The sequence below is a fragment of the Conger conger genome, chromosome 11 (genome assembly GCF_963514075.1).
Source record: "Conger conger chromosome 11, fConCon1.1, whole genome shotgun sequence".
NCBI classification, from domain to species: Eukaryota; Metazoa; Chordata; class Actinopteri; order Anguilliformes; family Congridae; genus Conger; species Conger conger.
Genome location: NC_083770.1, coordinates 17,124,604 through 17,143,388, shown reverse-complemented (window position 1 = coordinate 17,143,388; position 18,785 = coordinate 17,124,604). Strand labels below are relative to the sequence as shown.

Genomic DNA, 18,785 nt, shown 5'->3' with positions numbered 1-18,785 from the left:
CATTGAGTTTTTCCATTCCAAAGGAAAGTACAGGAGTCTGGTGTGGTCCAAGTCACATGACCAACTCACTATGTCAACCACACTCAATCTATCGTTAATCAATGACCAATAGCTCTCAGTTGTTCTGAGAAAACCAATTATGGGAAACAAGATGTGAAATCTGGTTTGGTGGGTGGCCAGATTTAGCTGAAAACGATTATGTCAGTTTTTTAGCACAGTGTTAATTTTAGGAATATTTTCTCATGGAGGAATATGTCTCCTTTATTCACTGCCACTTCATCCAACAAAATATCATTATTCATCAAAATGTTAATATTTCACTTTATAAAAAAATAATAATTTACAGTTTAATAATGTCATTACGATATATTTAATTTTCTTCACACAGACCTTTGTCTGCCCACATGACTTAGGTCATCTGCACATCACACAGCGTGCAGTATATTTTTTGAAGTGATAGCACTCAGTGGCTGTGCCCCAATTGGGATTGGATCATGCAACCCAATAGTTAAGAGTCCAACCCTCTCACCGCACTGCCACCCACAAGGCCAGCGGCTGTGGAAGATGATGTCCTGTTGCTATTGTCCAATCACATTACACACGGTGTAGAGTAGGACCAGTGAAAGGATGGTCCTCTCTGACTCAGCTGGCTACTCAACTGCGCCCAGCTGCAAGGCTTCAGTCACATACACTCCTGCTCCACTCAGCCACTATGTCTGATGTAAGACATGAGGCAAAGTTTTCCTCATAAATTTCTGATCTATTAAGTGCTCATAAAATGCATAATCTCACACACGTCGGAGTATATTTAAAAGAAGTCACTCTCTCTTGTGCTCTCTCCCTCTGTCACACTCTCCCTCACTCTCTATCCTTTTTCTGTTGCTCTTACCTAACGATACCAGTGCCTATTTTTGTCAATAGAAAAAGTGAAGGATTTTCCTATAAGTGGAACAGTGTACTCGGAAAGAGAAGGAAGGAATGGGTAATGTGAAAGGCAAACATGAAATCAGAGGTCGTTTATTTGAGCCTTCACTGAAAGAAACAAATAATCTCATTAAGTCATGTAGTCTTATATTTAGACTTCAAATCTAATTTCTATTACTTTTCCACGACATAAGATAAAAATATTGGCAATGAGGTGAGACAGTTTGACTCATTTCAAGATTTGCCAATGCGGAAAGTGAATTTTACTTGGCAAGCTAACTAAAAAAAACAAGCTAATATTTTCTACTTGAGAGAAAAAAAATTCATTTTTTTGCAAAAAGTCTGTCTTTATGTTTTCATTACAAGACAAATGTTTTAGTCTTGTAATGAAAACACAAAGATGGACTTTTTGCAGTGTTTTTCTATACCATCCCTTTATCACAGCAAGTCGTAATTCTGATGATCCTAAGATGATCATGGGGGTTGGCAGTCCAAATGACCCTCTGTCAAAAGGGGAGAAAGGAAGGGTCAAAGTTCACTGTGGGCCTTGGACCTTTATGGAGTCAGCAGGCAGAAAGGCTATGAGCATTTTGGAAGCACCTCCGCTGTGATTCAAAGAGACAGAGGGGAAAAATAACACATCTGGGAAAGGCAGGACTTAGACTGGCACTTTTAATCCCTCACAAATGAAAAAAGGAAGTAAGCTGTCAGACCAATCAGAACTACATTGTATAGCAGTCTGTCTATGGCAGGTGCAGGTATACCAGGTTTGGGTCTACTGATAGCTCCTAGCATGTAATGGTGCCTGTAATTTTGACGTGGGTTTGAATCAAGCTATTTGAATTGCTGCCATGAAAGGAATGGCCTTTGGTGTCTCTGAGGGTTCAATTGGAAACAGAATGACCAACCACAGGCCTTCAAATGAAATGACTTGCTCCGTTACCAAAAGTAAATACTGTAAATCCCAACAATTAGACAATAGTTCAACCACTTTCAGAATGATTTAATTGTATTTCCATATTCAGATTAAACACACATAGATTCTTCCTTAGGGGGAATGCTCAGTAACAACACATAGATGAGAAAAAACTGCATCTGAGGCACTCCCATACAGTATTAATCAACAATGACAAATTACACGTTGATTGAAATTCTCAGAGCAGCAATGTCTGCAACAGGAGACCTAAAAAATGACTTCTCTCCTGCCGGCCAAGGATAACTTGGTTGCCAAGGAAACCGTCCACAAAGAGATACAATGAGATCAGGGAAGCACTCCCCTTACACGAAAGCAGGAGAAAGGTTCCTGGCCTCAGATAAAGCAGGCAAGTCTATTTCCCATCCACCGGAGGGAATAAACATAAGACAAAAATTGAAGAATGGAAGAGCGCCCGGCTGAAAAAGGTAACCCCCACCTCTCTCCCACCTCCGCAGAGGAGTACGGATAAAAGTCTGTGTTGTGAGTGGGACCGTTGCTTCTGTTAATCCCTGACTTCAACATGTTCACTGGTGTGGGAAACATTCGCCTTAAGGCTGGGACGCAATGGAGGCGAGGAGGCTGAACGGCCAGAACGGTGACATCATGGACATGATGCAAGCCACGTGTCCCACTGCCTCTCGTTTCTGAGCCGTGGCCTTCTTCATCACAACGGGGGATTTAACCCTTTGAAGAGCAGCTTTTTTGGAATGTTTTTTTCTTCAACATTCTAAGTTCAACTACCAGTAGTGATTGCCACATCGGTTAAGAACATTATAATCACATACTGTATGTGTGATCTTAAGCACAGTTCAGACCAAAGATTCACAAAGCAATGAGCTGCAACTGGCAACTCTCTAAAACTCGCCACCCATGATTAGACGAGTGGAAACACCTGCAACGTTCACACTGATGCAACTCCTTTCTGCAACATTTTGAAACTTTTTTTTAACGGCGCAAATATTTGATCTGAACTGGGCTTCACATGTTAAGGGTTAATGATTCTGCACTCCAGACTGATGAAGAACAAGACTGCATTAACACAGAGACATCATGCAGAACACAAATCATACTTCACACCGATACACCATATAGTATATCTCACCGACTCAGAGAAGAGACCACACAGCGACAGGAGGTTCACACCTTGTATTGATACAGAGTTTTGCAAAGGTACAAACACAATACCCCCAAAGATACAGAGACCAAACAATGGCAAGCAGCATATTGTGTAATTCACAAAGTCACCCGTAAATGCTACAAGAGCAACTTTAGGTTTATAAGCATGCTTGCAACCTTGAATAAACCCCATCCCTTAGCAACTGCATTACATTACTTCCTGTTGCACAGTGTGAGTAATCAGTGTCCCCATTTCCTATTGGCTGGTTGTGTGTGGGGGGACTAGCTATATAGCCTCAAGAAGGTCACTTTCCTGGAGGCATAAACATTGTATTGTACTTGTTATAAACAATGTCCTCCTAGTAAACTTTCTCTTCTGTGAGAGCTTGGAGATAATGTCAACACAGGGTTTATTAAGGTCTTCTATTAACCTGGAGATACCATCTGTGCATTAGCGTTAGCAATATCCTGCATAAGCTTATATCCCAGCATCAGATATATCCCAAATGGTGAGATCCATGTGTGTCACAGCAGATAATCAGACCAATATTAGTGAGTCTGGCAAAGAACAAAACCAAAATGGGAGAGTAGCTTCTGGGATACAGTACATTACAGAATATCACAAAGCAGAATAACCGAGTTAGCTGAGTAAAACTTAGCACAGCTGTTTTTACTTCAGTCCATGTTCCAGTTTTCAAAGGGCTCCGGGTTTTAGTCTGTGAAGTTACCCAGCTAATTCAGTAATCCCACTTTGTGACATACCCCCTAAATGTGCGTGTCGTCAGTCAGTAAGAACACAAAAGCACTGGGGTTTCATTGGGTAGCACTGCTGAGCTGAGCTGGAGGAGTATATCTGCGGGTTACCTCTGAAGCAGTAGGCTCCCAGCTTTAAGCTGGGCTCGGGGAAGCCGGTCTGGTTTGGGTAGCGGTACATGGTGCGGACGCCGATGAGGCCGCCCCCGCACTGCTTCTGGGGCACGGAGACGGGGTGGCGGGCACTGCCGTCCGACAGCCAGCCATAGTCACAGCGGTTCAGGCCCTGCCGCCACGCCACGTGCATCTGACTGGGTGTGGCCAGGACCGACCTCCTCCTCTCACACTCCTCCCGAGCCTCCTCCAGGGTCATCTTACGGGTGACGGGCGCGTAATACACTTCGCCTGGACACACAAACACACACACACACACACACACACATGGTTTAGAGTCAAGGGTCTGTGCGACACAGTTATATACAATTCATGACTTAAGTGCTCCAGCTTTTAACCTCTGCTATATATTGGGTTTTTTTTCATTTACACCCCAGTCTCATTCCCCATTTGATGCTTGTAAATTTTGTCGACTGTCTTGTTGAGTAACTTTGTGCTTCATGTCAGGTCAGGTTGCCCTTGCAAAAGAGATTTTGATCTCAATGGGATTTTTTCCTGGTTAAAATGATGGTTAAATAAATAAAGGAATAAAAAATACATACAACACTAAGACCTTCAAATGAAGTTAAAGCATTGCTGGCAGGTCATTAGGAGGTCAATAGTGACTCACTGACCTGGAACAATCACATCCTCTTGTTACGCATATTGCTATGAGTCTTTCAAATGGCTCATTAGCAAGAAGCCAACAGCTGACTTCAGCTCTGCCCCTTATGATATTCGTGAAAACCTTGTGAAACACTAGGTGTAACAGTTGTAACCATAGTATTTAACTTGATGTTTAACCTAAACTGGGGCTTCACACCACTGGAGATGGTCAACTTTTGTCACTTTGTGAGATTTATTGATTTGAAAGTTCTGCAAGGCATCTTTTATGATCATAAAAAGCAAGAACACTGAATGTTACTTCCACATATTACACTTCTACACTGTTTAAGCTAATTGAGAGAGTCTGAAATTATGCAACAGAGGGACTGGAATCCACACTGGAGGAGAGAGCATTATCCAAGCAGCGTGATTTACTCTGACTGAGCACTGGTCCAATATCACCCCATGCGCTGGAAGACTTACAAAGGCCATTCCGGACCATAAAAATGCTGAGTGTTTCAGTCTAGTTCAGATGGTCCATTTTCCTAATGTGTTTTTTAATGTTTGCCATTTGTCTGCTTTGTTTCTGAATCGTTAATTTTACAACACTTCATAAACACAATTCTTTTCAAATTTCTGTTGAACTTTAAAACTTACTTTTAAAAGTGAAGTGAAGAAAAGGGAGAGGGAAAAAGATAATTGCTTCTTGTATAATTGGGTGTAACTTTAAGACAGTCAAAAGAGTCTCCAGAGAGTTGAGCTATTTTACTGTTCGATGATATGGACATCCCTTTTGAACATATCTTGCAGAATTCTATGAAAATCAGCCTCTAGACATATTAATGCAGAGAAGGGTGTGTGTGAGAAGGGTGTGTGCGTCTTCACAGTGAGGTTGGTGCCAGAGAAAATCTCTAGTTCTGTATGAACAGTCTTAGCCACTTTCTCTATATCCAACATAGACTCCACGTGAAAGTAATTCTCAAAGTGCTCAAGACGTATTTACTCACAAGGAGAAAACAGATGGGCATCATCTATGTTGCCACAACAAAAAACATTGGAGACATTGAGATTCATCCTTGTACACGAGGCAAAAGCACTGTTTCCATTACAAGTCTAAATCCCTTCCCTGATTTGATAAATACAAAATATTTTACAATCAGATGGTATGGAACAATCCCTTCCCTGAGCTGTCCTGACCAATGCCAGCAAAGCACAGACTGTCACTTTGTATGGAGCTAGTGGCAGAAATTGGATCGCCCAGCATCCAAGAGCTGAAGAACATCTTGGCTGGCTGGGAGCTGATTGAGATCCAGTGAAGTGGAGCCTACATGATGTTTCGTTTACACAGAACAGATGTTTAAGGTGTGCCAGCTTACCGGCAGTGCTTTGTTTCTCTGGAATGTGTTACCATGTGGAGGCCTAATCTTTTTGGCTGAATGCCCAGGGGCTTGCCATCAAAGTCCTTGCCATGAAAAAACATGCCCTAGGAGCAAGTAGCAGAGGTATTCCCCGTATTTCACTTCGACAGAACCTGGCATCAGAGGTCATAAAGATTCCCCCACAGTCAGCTCACATCGACAATGCTGATTTTAATCAGACCAGTTATGACTCAAACAACCACATGCCCAGCTCATAGTCTTAGAGTTTATTCTGAAATCATGGGGGGGGGGGGGAGCAAAAAAAAAGTCAAAAGATAATTAATGCTACCCAGAGCAATCCCTTTACAGTGCCAGAGTAGTTTAAGGTTTTCAAACTCTCATATTTCCTAGGATTCGTTTCTTGGATTAAATGTCGCATATGCAGGGAATGGCAGTTTGTCTTACAGTTGCAGGAGAAAAGGTTTCGCTTAACTTCTCAGGTGGCTTATTACTTTGTATTCTAGCTTTCTTCATCCAATCAATCTCTCTCCCAAGTTCATTTCAATGCTGTTAGCCAAGACCAACCCAGGCCAGCCAGTGGCCATTAGTTTCCTTACCGTCTAGCCTGTCTACGTAGCAGTAGACGTCGTAGGTCTCCGTGGGGTTCCGGATTCCGTACGTTCGGACACCAGCCTTTAACTTTTTGTCTCCATAGCAGCCGGGCCTGGGTTTCGTGATGGGATATCTACGAGGAAGACAGTTCTCATGGCACAGTTCTATAGTTCTACAGTGTGCTAAGTGATTTAGACTCCAAACTCACAGGGCTTATTTGTATTCCAATTCTGGATCCCGTTGCACAAACGCAGCCTGGAATCTTTGACTTAGGCAAAGCAAGTCAGACCTGGCTTGTCATCAAATTTCAGCAGTTGTAAAAAGTGGTCTTAGATTTGGCTTAATTTTATATCTGATTTATATTGATTCATTTCCATTTAATCACGGGGAAATTAAGACAACTACACTTGTAGTTCTGGTTGGTTTTGACAGTATAACTTGATTATTAAAAAATCAAAAAATGACAGGAGCAATGGTCTGACAAGGGCATACTTCTGAGTTTAGATTGTGATTGTTTCCCTTCATTAAGAGTGGAATAGCTCACACAGATTTCTGTGGTATGTTAATTCTTTACTTAGTATCTGGTCCTAGTCTTCCCGAAAATCTGCACCGCAAGTTAAAAATTGAGAAAAACTCATCATGATTACCATGTCGCAGGGGGCGACATGGCTCAGGCAGTAAGAGCAGTCGTGTGGCAGTCGGAGGGTTGCCAGTTCGATCCCCCGCCTGTGTCGAAGTGTCCCTGAGCATGACACCCAACCCCCAAATGCTCCTGCCGAGCTGATCGGGGCCTTGCATGGCAGCCAATCGGCGTCGGTGTATGAGTGTGTGTATGAATGAGTGAATGAGAAGCATCAATTGTACAGCGCTTTGGATAAAGGCGCTATATAAATGCCTACCATTGCCTACCAGAAACCTATTGAAAATGGCCTAGGTAATAATAGCTAGACATAAACATCAAATACACTATACCCCCAGTTTTTGTTATAGATAATTTTACTCCACCTTGCCATCATCCCAGGAAACTATGTTTTTTCTTCTCAAAATACTTCCACAACTACAGATGCATCCCATGGTGAACCCGGAGCGAGCGTTTCTCACTTGACAGACTTGTCCGCGAGCCAGCCGGCGTCACACTGGTCGAACCCGTCCTCGTAGGCCGACCGCAGCTGACCCGGGGTGGCGATCGTCGCACCGACCCTGCGGCAGGCCTCAGTGGCGTTCTGGTAGTTCAGCGTGTATCGGCTCGTGTTTGCCCGATAGTGGAACACCACACCTACCCGCACACACACACACACACACACACATTTAATTTACATGAAGGAAATAGAGCAATATACAACAGTGGCCAATTTTATACAGAACTTCCCAGTATGAATTGTGTGTGTCTCCTTGCCTGTTCATGTGTGCATTAGCTAATAAAACTAATTATAAACTACAGTAGTATTACAACTGACAATCATAACATGTGTCAATGTGTACGGACAATCACAAATTACAAAACGCCAAAACAATATATCTGTCCCATCATTAACTAAGATATTCAATCACAATTCATATTTACCAAGCTAATCTAATTCATGCATTCACGTTAATATTTACAGCCAAAAATGAATTCGATAATCTTTGTTTCTAAATGAAAGCAAACTGATCTGTGCTTTGCATGCTATATTAGTGTAAATATGGGCTTGCTGTGAGATTAGCATTGTACAGAACTCATACAATCCTGAAAGCCTGAAGCTATGAAGTCATACACACGGTATTTTATAAATGAAGAATTCAGCGTGGTCACAGGTGTGCCTGAACTAAATACAGCGCGTGAATCCAACACGCTCGGCTGATGAATCCTCTAGACGCTCCAGTGTAAGCAACCCAGAGCGCTCAAAATAAACAGACTACAATGAAGAATGAAGCTAAAATGGGTTTATTTAGCCTGTGGTAGCGCTAGCGCCTAGGTAACAGGGACAGGTTAACATGACATCCCAACGTGAATTCCACCTTCCGACAGAATAGGCACTGAAGAAGACTTAATTCACATCAAAACGGCAATTCATCTCGTCCCTGGTACCTGAGTGCGATCGCCGCTCGGTGCTAAAAACATTATCGCTGCTTTATTGAATCTTTGAAATTCCGAGTGCTCCTGTTTGCTTGCACTGGGTTAGTCACTCTGTTTTCTTCAAACAAACTGAGATAGAAACGCTTTGAACATAAAGCCATCCTGTTAGCCACTGCCACCGTTCACAATCCGATACGCTAACCACGTTCGCGCACTTCAACATGAACGGAATATGAATCACAAAGACTGGTGAGACCACTTAAATAGCAGATGTGTGGATTTGTGGCCAAATTCTCTGAGTAATGAAGCCTCAACTTTTCCACCACTCCCCCTTTCAATAAGGACATTTTCATCACCATATTCATTCAGGAGAGCTCCAATAAACAAGTAATATGAATTCATATTAATATTACTTGTAATTGCACAGTCGTGTTCCTCAGTGTAGTGAAGTACAGGCCCAGTGCTCCCAGAGATAGAGACAGAGAGAGTTAGAGACAAAGAGGAAGAGAATGAGAGAGACAGATGGTTAGAGAGAAACAAACAAAGAGAAATAGATATATTGATAGAAAGAGAGTGAGAAAGATGGAAAGAGAGAGATAGAGAGCGATGGGGAGAGAGAGAGATAGAGAGCGATGGAGAGAGAGAGAGTGAGAGAGACAGCGGGTTAGAGAGGAACGGAGATCAAGAGAGAAATAGATATATATATTGATAGAAAGAGAGAGTGAGAAAGATGGAAAGAGAGAGATAGAGAGAGAGAGCAGGCACTCACCGTTGACGTCCAGGGAGACGGTGTCCTGCGTGTCCTCGATGCCGTGCATCACCTCACAGCGGTACATGCCCGCGTCGCTCGCCCTCAGCTTCACCATGGTGAGAGAGGCGTCCCCAATGTCCTCTGGGTGGCTGGGGACTGACACCCTGCCCCTGTAGCTGGGCCCGATCTTAATGACCCCGTTCTGCCCCACCAGCACCACGCTCTCCTCCTCGCCCTCCATCTTGATCCACTTGATGCGCAGGTAGTCTGGGGTGGCCGTGCTGTTGATGGAGGGTGGTGCCGTGGGTATGATGGGGAAGTGGCAGGGCAGGGACACCTTCCCCGAGAGAGAGCCGCTGACCGGCTGCAACTCCACCAGATGGTCAGCTGACAGGGGACAATCACAGGCATCTCAGCTTCATGCTAATGTTCCATACCCATGGAATATTTCACAACATACACTAAAGATGGACTGCTGTCATTAATGCAATTCCAGAACTTGACTTTAAGTTTAAATGCATCCATTTTGTACCTGTTTCATGTGATGTTGTTCTGTTTGTACTGTTTGTTGTTCTGTTTCTTGTTACATTACATGTAATTTGGCTGATACTTTTACCCAAAGCGACTTACAGTTGATTAGACTAAGCAGGAGACTGTCCTCTCCCTGGAGGATTAAGGGCCTTGCTCAAGGGCCCAACGGCTGTGCAGATCTTATTGTGGCTACACCAGGGATCGAACTATCGACCTTGCAGGTCCCAGTCATGTACCTTAACACTGGTGGCATTACAAATGAGGGTATCTCCATCCATTTTCACATTTTAAATAAAGATTGAATGAATGAATGAACATTCTGCTGTACTTCACAAATAACCATCACCATTTTTACAAAATGTTTATGCATGAAAGCAATGCAAAATAACATGATTCTGTTAAATGACCACATTATTAATACAGTAATCAGTGTGTCAGCACTGTGAAGCTGTGGTTAGTTATAAACAGGATTTATAACCTGAAGGACATAGGCTCATATCCTGGATAGCAGCCTACTATTTCACGGTATTTACTTTTGGTAAACAACTTATTCTCTTAAATGAGTCAAAACCTTGTTTTCATCATTTAGTCATATGTGGAAAACAATCTCCCACAGCACAGTGTTCCCATCACTTATTTTCTCTTTTTGCTTTTTCCTGGAAACTGCCCCTTACTGGCAGTGTTCGGAACTGAATTGTGTCCTGATTGGTCAGCCCTCCATCCTCTTGACAGTATGTTTTCTCTTCAGAAGCTCCACCCTTCTGGAACAAGTGTGTACTTGTCTGGAACAAGTTGTAGCCGTGCGAAATGTGCACACAATAAAGCTCAGACATTAGTCACTAATGAGAAGAGGACCTAGCTGCATTCACGGTCAACAACATGGGCCCCTGTAGGGCACAAAATGGCTTCTCTACCAGAAATGCTGTCTTTTCCCTTCTCAGTGTCAGACATGACACCTTATGACATCAAACATGACACCTTATGACATCAGACATGACACTATATGACACCAGACATGACACCAGAGGTGTACTTCCAACTGCCTGCCACTCAATGGCCGCTTCAGTGGACTTGCCGAATGCATCAGGAATGTGGCAAGGCTGCCTTGCTGCTAGGGACATATCTACAGTACCAAACCAAAGTCCTTATTAGGCCACATCATGCAACTGCCTGTTTGTTTGAGGCAGTGACCAAAAAGCACTGAAACTGAAAGAAGTCTCCAAGTGCTGTTCAGATGTAGGCTGCACTTTGTGGAACTTAACTTCCCATAAAAGTCTGATTTAAAGTCTGATAAGTTCCCTTATCCTTTGAGAAATGTTGTTGCAACTTTGCATGTATTGTATTAGCTGAGAAGCAGCCGAGCAGCTGCTCAGAACAAAAACAGTTCAGATTTGTGGCCTCTTTTCTTTAGTAATGTGATAATGATGTGTTCATAAAACAGCACTGCTTGTGTCGCCTTTAAAGACATCCCCAGAACAGATTTCAGTAGGCTTGCCACCTCACGTTTTCATTATTCAGTGACAGCGTGTAATGCAAAGTTTTGAAGACGGATTTAGTATCTTACCAAGTCCAGCAGCTGTGCTGCAGAGGAAGGACAACCACAGAATGTGTTTTATATTAAATAACATCTTCAGCCTGCGGGAGAAAGACAACAACAGCACAACACTCATCAATACACATCAAGTGGTACTCATCAAACTTTGGCATTGTTCTTTCATTCATAGTGTAGGCCTCATATCTCACATTTTACAAAAAGTCAAGAGTTTAGAAGGCAGTGTTTATCATTTTCATTCATCGCTGCTACATGGCAATTATCTACCAGGAGAAATCTGCTTTTCGCCAATAAAGCCCTGCAACTCTCTGATTGGCTAGTCACAGACTGATTGTCTGTTCTGTCCTCTTCTGTTCTGAGGCCCATTTGATTGGTTGGAACGGGTGATCACCGAATGGGAGGGGTCTGGACATTTCTCTGCGGCGTTCACAGTTTTGGGGGACTAGGTGGCCCACCGAACACTCATCTAAACCTCACTTGCGCACATATAAATAATGAACACGTCGACTTTAAGAGCTACTGCTTAGGATAGGCCCGCATCAAAAATATATTCGACACAGAATTTTTGAATATTAGCTTAGTAGCTACAGAAGGGAATGGACGCTTTGGGTGCGAAACAAATCCATGAAAATCCAATATAAGAACGGCGATGAGCCGCTTTTGCTTCGCACGGAATGCTTAAAGCAGGAGGCACGAGATGATTCATCTCTCACCATCCCCACCCCTTCACACCTGCTCCTACACATAAACGACTGGATACAAGGAATATCCAACAGCCGATTATAATAGACTCAAGCATGGAATTGAATCATTGCAGTTGCAACAGTTGCAACAGTTTCTGGCGGCAGCGCGTGTAGTACTATAACATAATACATATAGAAACCACGTGGTCTAAGGGGGTATTCCCTGTTACAATTAGCTCATTCCTCGGCTAGACCCCTTTCCCTCGATGTGGCGCGCTGGCCTTTGAGCTGTAAATTAGTTAGTAACCCAATCTAATACTTGGGGATTTGGAATTCCCTTGGGTAGCACGTGGTGAAAGGTCAGATGTTTATGTTCCTTTCCTTATCTTTCCTATTTCCTTATTTCCTTTCCTAAATCAGATTAAACAATGCCCACTGATAAAGGGGTTACATAGAATAAATGGTTACTACTGCTTTATCTATCCGGATTAAGAATTTTACAATTAGCTATATCGCAGTTACATGTGATACCTTTTAAAACGATGTTTTCTAAGACCAACATTTGCATTACATTTGTAATACATTGCACGACCGCGGATATTGCGTCAAATAGTAGCTACTCCCAACCCCTCTAACATTATTTTGTTTTTATTATTCACTTTATGAAAGATATCGCCAACAAACGGATAATGTTATAGACCATTTTTTATTTCCTCAAAATAGAAAACAGCACAGATCAGCTTGACTGACGCGCAACCTGTCAAGAGATATTGTGGCAACCCGGTAGTTAAAACAGGTGTCCAGGTATCCAGTTTAAGTGCTATGGAGCGATATTGAAATAACAAGAGCCTGCGATCGGGACAATCTCCTTTCATAAACATTCTCACTCCACCCCAATGAATATATATCACCTGAGCGTAGTCGAACTTATACATACGCATCAATACTTTCAGTAGCCTACTACAGGCCACAATCTGAATGGATATTATATGGAATGCAGTTTTTACGCGCGCAAGAATGCACACACCTTGTGAAAATGGGACGTCAGTCACTGCAATTAAACTATAAAATGGTAATGTCAAAGAATAAATACATAAATAAAAGAGATTGAGAGGGTAGGGGTGGACTGTTGTGCATGCAATCAGAAAACATAATTAGGATAATACCTGCATGCAACTAGTTAATAGTCAATAGAGCATGCGACCAACTTTACTTTTTAATAATACTTTTTTGCAATCGGAAGTGATAAAGTGCAGTGTCTTTCCAAATAAACCGCATTTAAGGATAATTATTAGGCTGAATTAAAACAAGATAGTTTTACTGAATAAATACATTAATTAATTAATTAATTAATTAATAGACGACAGGCGTGGCATGCAGCGTCTGTTTAGACATTCCTGAAACTCTGTAAACCTTCTTCTTGTAAACCTTCGCTGCATTCAAAAGTCACGCCCGATGATGAAGTGTGTACGATCACCCGGCGTGGTTCACCGGCGTATTCATTTTCAAGATTTTACATTATTGCCCAACTGTAGCATCAGTTGGTACCCCGTTCTGCTTTTCTACTTGCGCTGCACACATTTCAATTGTGTAGTGCATATTCAAATACAAATGCACTGTCAAAAGTCAGTAAAGTTTTTCTCTGGACAGGTATTGGTCAAACAACGTTGTATAATATATGACTTTTTGAGAATATCCTGTAACACATCACAAGTATTCCCAAGAAGCCGATTGGGACGCAACGTTTCGGACTGTCATGCAGATGTAGCCTAAACAAATAAAGCCGTCGAGTTTGTCACGCAACAATATATCATGGTTCCTTACCAGAATCGTCATGTCATTTAACTGATTGCTTAATAAGTGGTATTTATGAAGATACAGAGTTTTATTTTATATCTGGACGATTTAATATTCTCATATTGAAACACACTCGCCAGCGCTAGAATAATGTGATGCTCTAGCCTCCCGAGACAAACTTTGGAAGGAAAGGAAACTTTCTAGGAACAAACTACTTGCATCTGTAAGCCGCCGCAAACTAAAAGAAGCGAGGACTGGATAATAGGCTATATGACGAAAGAGCCGAAAAAAGAGAAAAGTAAAGCAGCGCAACGTATAGAGGCTGTAGCCTGCGCGTGTCCTCAAATTCCCCGGCCGTTTAGGGTCAGAAGCGTGTATGAAATGAGAGTCTGCGCCACTTCAGGCATCTGCCACTTATTACATATATACCACAAGGACCCTGCATGTAAACATAGTGGGTGTTTCCCACTATTTGGATTAGTTGTAGGCAATGTTTAACAATACACTAATGACAATGCAATAACAAGAAAAACAATCAAATCACAAAACAATCAAAATGGGAAATAAGTCACCTACCTTAGACTGATTTGTAATTCCAGAAATCAGGATCCGCCGAACTTTAACTCGTGCCCCTTAATTCCAGTAAAGTGCCGGCCTGCCCTAGCATTCAAAAGCCCAGCGTCCCTTCCTCCACGCGCAGGGCGAGCAGTTCTCCTGCGTGGAGCGCGCGGTTCAGCTTGTCCTGGTGCTGCGGGCGTACAGGTTCCAGTTTGTAGTCTGTTCTGACCCAGACTAAAAGATCCAAAAACTTTACACGGATGCAAGTTCAAAAGAGGAGGGGCACACTGCTCATCCTAAAAGTGAATGGTGGGGGGGGGGGGGGGGGGGCAGCCTATAATTAAAATCTCTGACACAGACAACTTCTTTTAACTAACAAAAAAGTTAAAAACTCAAAGCTCTTCAATCCAAACTTTTCTGTTACCGTTTACTTATCGTTTGAGTCGGGACATCATCCGTACAGTCTAATTAGTTACGTGTCTAATTACATATTGGAGGCATTAATCGGTTAACTTTAAGTGGAGAGCTCCTTAGGACAACATCCATGAATGGGATGTTTAAAAGTTTGACTTACTTTCTTGTTGTAATTCATATGAATATAACAATTATTACTATTTAAGTATCCAAATAAAAGCAGAAATGTGAATAACTCCTAAAGTTTAGCCAATCAGCGGAAGAGGAAAAAACGTTTCAGGATGCGCGATGGACAGCGGTGTTCCCTGCGCTCTCGAGGAGCGCCGCTGCAAGGCTGAAGGAGCGAGTCTGGAGGTGTTTCAATATTTTCGTAATGCACGGCCAGTCTTCTAAAATGTGCATATTCTGCAGGATGAGATGAAAACTTTCTTTAATTTTACCCCTCCGCCAAGGGCAGACACATGGCAAATCCTCACAAAATGGTCCAATGCATAGCAAGATGCCATGACATCAACTCTTTGCGCAACAGCATATTCCAGCCAATTTAGATGAAATTTCCAGGGGAAAACTATCCTGTTCCTGGAAAACACATATTTGCAACTATACACTAACAAATAGTGTGGTGTGATGTCAGAATGTGTACTAAGCTAGATGAAAACAGAAAATTCTAGTGGGTATGCCATACATAGAACATAGTATGCCTCTAGGTCCAGGGACGATGCGTAAACGTTTAGATAGGATGCCTACTGTTTCACTGAATTGTCTTAGTTGCCATCGCAGCCCCAGGGGGCTTCTGGGACCTAAGTCACTTTCCCAATGATTTCCACACGGGGGAGAGACCGGACCGCTGTTGGTTAACTATTGTCAGATAAGGATTATCAATGTCTACCTCTGAGATATTGTTTAGAAGAGAGAAAGAAAAGGAGATGGGGGTGGTGGAGGGTTGTTGTGCCTCCACTCGGAAAGCATTTGAAAGATAATGCCTGCATGCAACCAGTAGTCTATAGAACTTGGCAGCTAACTTAAGTTATTTATTTTTTTATTTTTTTATTTATTTGCAGTTGGAAGTGATAAAGCGTGTATCAACTTCTATCCTAAATTACTTAACAAATAAAGCGCATTTGAGACGATACTATACAGCCGAATTCCCTGTTTCCCCTCAAAGTATAAATAAATAAATAATCGAGCAGGTGGGAATTTGCATTTGCTAAGTTCCACCGCATAGTGTCAATTTGAACTATAATTATACGACACATAGGCTACTTATATTTTAACGCAATCCAATTAAAGGTCCAATTGATTTCTTTGGTATTTGGAAGTTCAGTTAAACGCAAACACACAGACACCAGTTTTAGGCAATTTTACGTCTCCTTTACAGCACAATTCGATATCGCCAACATATATGTATATATACCTCATAGTAAAACCGCAGCCGAATATCTGTGAACATCCCACGGGACACCTCTCCATCGAAGAACCCCCTGTTAGATTGAATGACTGAGTTTCTATTCTTAGTAAGAAGTTGAAGTTTGGCGCGTACCATAGTGATGCTGCTTGTGTATTAATTTTTATTCTTCCCCTGAGAGCTACCTGCTACAGTAAGAAGCATCTCTCTCCCTCTCTCTCTCTCCCCCCCGTCTCTCTCTCTCTCTCTCTCTCCATTTTTTCAGATATGTGATCACTAACACATAGGAAAATCAAAAATGTATTTAAATAATTCATAAATAAATACATAATAATGAAATAAACAAACACACAAAAAGCAACAACGAGTTCTTTACCAAACCTGTCATAGGTGTGAACTGAGAAAGCTCCCAGACAAAGATCCATTTCCCCTGGCAAAAAAACTTTTAGCTAGATAGGGTTCTTCTATGGAATCACCGGGTTCATTTGGAGGCACTTTTTCTGAGTGTAATAGTAGGAGATAGTAATACTAATAACCAACTACTACTATTACAATTAGTAAGCCACTAAATTTATATATCTAATTTATGTTAATTTCAGACCTTGGCCCCAGTGAATGTGCCTTTAACACCTGATGGAAACTCGAGGGTACATAGTTTAGACCCACATTTTCTCTGGACAGAAGCCGACAGCTGTTAGGAGTAAATGGGTTTGTTGTTGTTGTTCGTTCACCATTAGACAATATTACTTCATCTCTGAGTAAGGACAGCTGGCTTACTGTTCCTCAAATCATGCACATCTGACTGCATCATCCAAGACAGCTGTAGGGTTCGCTTCTAAATTTTATCCCTCCCCTGTAACAGTGTAGAGGAGGGTTACCTGTATGGCTACCCTCTCTGTCTGAACATGCACAGAGAAGTCACCAACCTGCAAGCTGGAATTCCTCTCCTAGAGAGTAATAAAAATTACTCTCTAGGAGATCATCTGATTGGCTACCTGCACAGCCAATGGGCTACGATGCTTGGAGATATTTGGATTCATACAGCCATTCACCACAGAATGAAAACCACCTGCCCATGGCACACTTACTGAGAAAAGACATTTTACTATATTGTTAAACTGTATTCTGATATATGTAAAAAATATGTACACTGAAACTCTGGCAGTGCATGTAACAGGTACATTGTTTAAGTTGATGGACGTGAATGTTAGCAGAAAATGACATTCACATCAGTGAAATTAAATATATATGAAAAATTATATAATTTACAAGTGACAATTGTTTTGTTAGATAGGCTCAGTAGATATTAGATAGATAAACTATATGGCCAAAAGTATGTGGTCACCCCAACTAATTATTGAGTTCAGGTGTTTCAGCCACACCCATGCTAATGTGCATAAAATCCAGCACCATGAAATCTACTCTTAGTGGAATTTCTGCCCTCCTAGATCTGCCCCGGTCAACTGTAAGTGTTATTATTGTGAAGTGGAAGCGTCTAGGAGCTACAACAGCTTAGCTACGAAGTGGTAGACCATGCAAACTCACAGAGCGGGGCTGCAGAGTGCCGAAGCTTAGTGTGTAAAAACCGCTTATGATCTGTTCCATCACTACAGAGCTCCAGACTGCCTCTGGAAGCAGCATCAGCACAAGCAGCACGAGGAGCTTCATGACATGGGTTTCCATGGCTGAGCAGCTGCTCGCCAGCCTCACATCACCACGTGCAATGCCAAGCGTCGGCTGGAGTGGGGTAAAGCACGCCGTCACGCTTCACTATCTGGCTGTCTGATGGGCAAATCTGGGTTTGGCGGAAGCCAGGAGAACGCTACCTACCGGAGTGCAGAGTACCCACTGCAAAGTTTGGTGGAGGAGGGATAATGGTCTGGGGCTGTTTTTCAGGGGTTGGGCTAGGCAACTCCATATTAATGCCCATGGTTTTGGAATGAAGGCGGCACGGATGGTGCAGTGGGTAGCACTGCCGCCTCACAGCAAGGGGGTCCTGGGTTCGAATCCCCGTCGGCCGGGGCCTCTCTGTGCGGAGTTTGCATGTTCTCCCCGTGTCTGCGTGGGTTTCCTCCGGGTACTCCGGTTTCCTCCCACAGTCCAAAGACATGCACGTTAGGCTGATTGGAGAGTCTAAATTGCCCGTAGGTGTGAGTGTGTGAGTGTGTGGTGTGTGTACCCTGAGATAGACCTGCGACCTGTCCAGGGTGTATTCCTGCCTTTCGCCCAATGTATGCTGGGATAGGCTCCAGCCCCCTGCGACCCTGATCAGGATAAGCGGGGTTCAGATAATGGATGGGATGGGGGATGGATGGTTTTGGAATGGGATGTCCAACAAGCTCATATAGGCGTGATGGTCAGGTGTCCACATACTTTTTGCCATATAGTGTATTTTAGACGGACAGTGTCATATATCAGTGAGTGATCTATGAGAGAAGGGAGAGGGGTTGTGGGTAAACCTAAACCTAAAAAACAATACCAATACTGCACAAAGAATAGAATCAAACAAAATTACATCAATGGACTTTATTTAGGCCACG

At 42.6% G+C, this 18,785-nt stretch overlaps 1 protein-coding gene across 1 annotated transcript in view; it reads right to left on the bottom strand.

Moving 5' to 3' along the window:
• The window catches only part of LOC133140446 (versican core protein-like), a 79,938-nt gene extending 68,474 nt beyond the window's left edge, over positions 1 to 11,464 (bottom strand). The window contains exons 1-5 of the mRNA XM_061260421.1: positions 11,401 to 11,464; positions 9,324 to 9,692; positions 7,600 to 7,774; positions 6,504 to 6,631; positions 3,881 to 4,174 (exon numbers count right to left, since the gene is read on the bottom strand). Coding sequence (XP_061116405.1) covers positions 3,881 to 4,174; positions 6,504 to 6,631; positions 7,600 to 7,774; positions 9,324 to 9,692; positions 11,401 to 11,464 — 1,030 coding nt within the window. The remainder of the gene's footprint in view (positions 1 to 3,880; positions 4,175 to 6,503; positions 6,632 to 7,599; positions 7,775 to 9,323; positions 9,693 to 11,400) is intronic.
• Between the last annotated feature and the right edge of the window lie 7,321 nt (positions 11,465 to 18,785).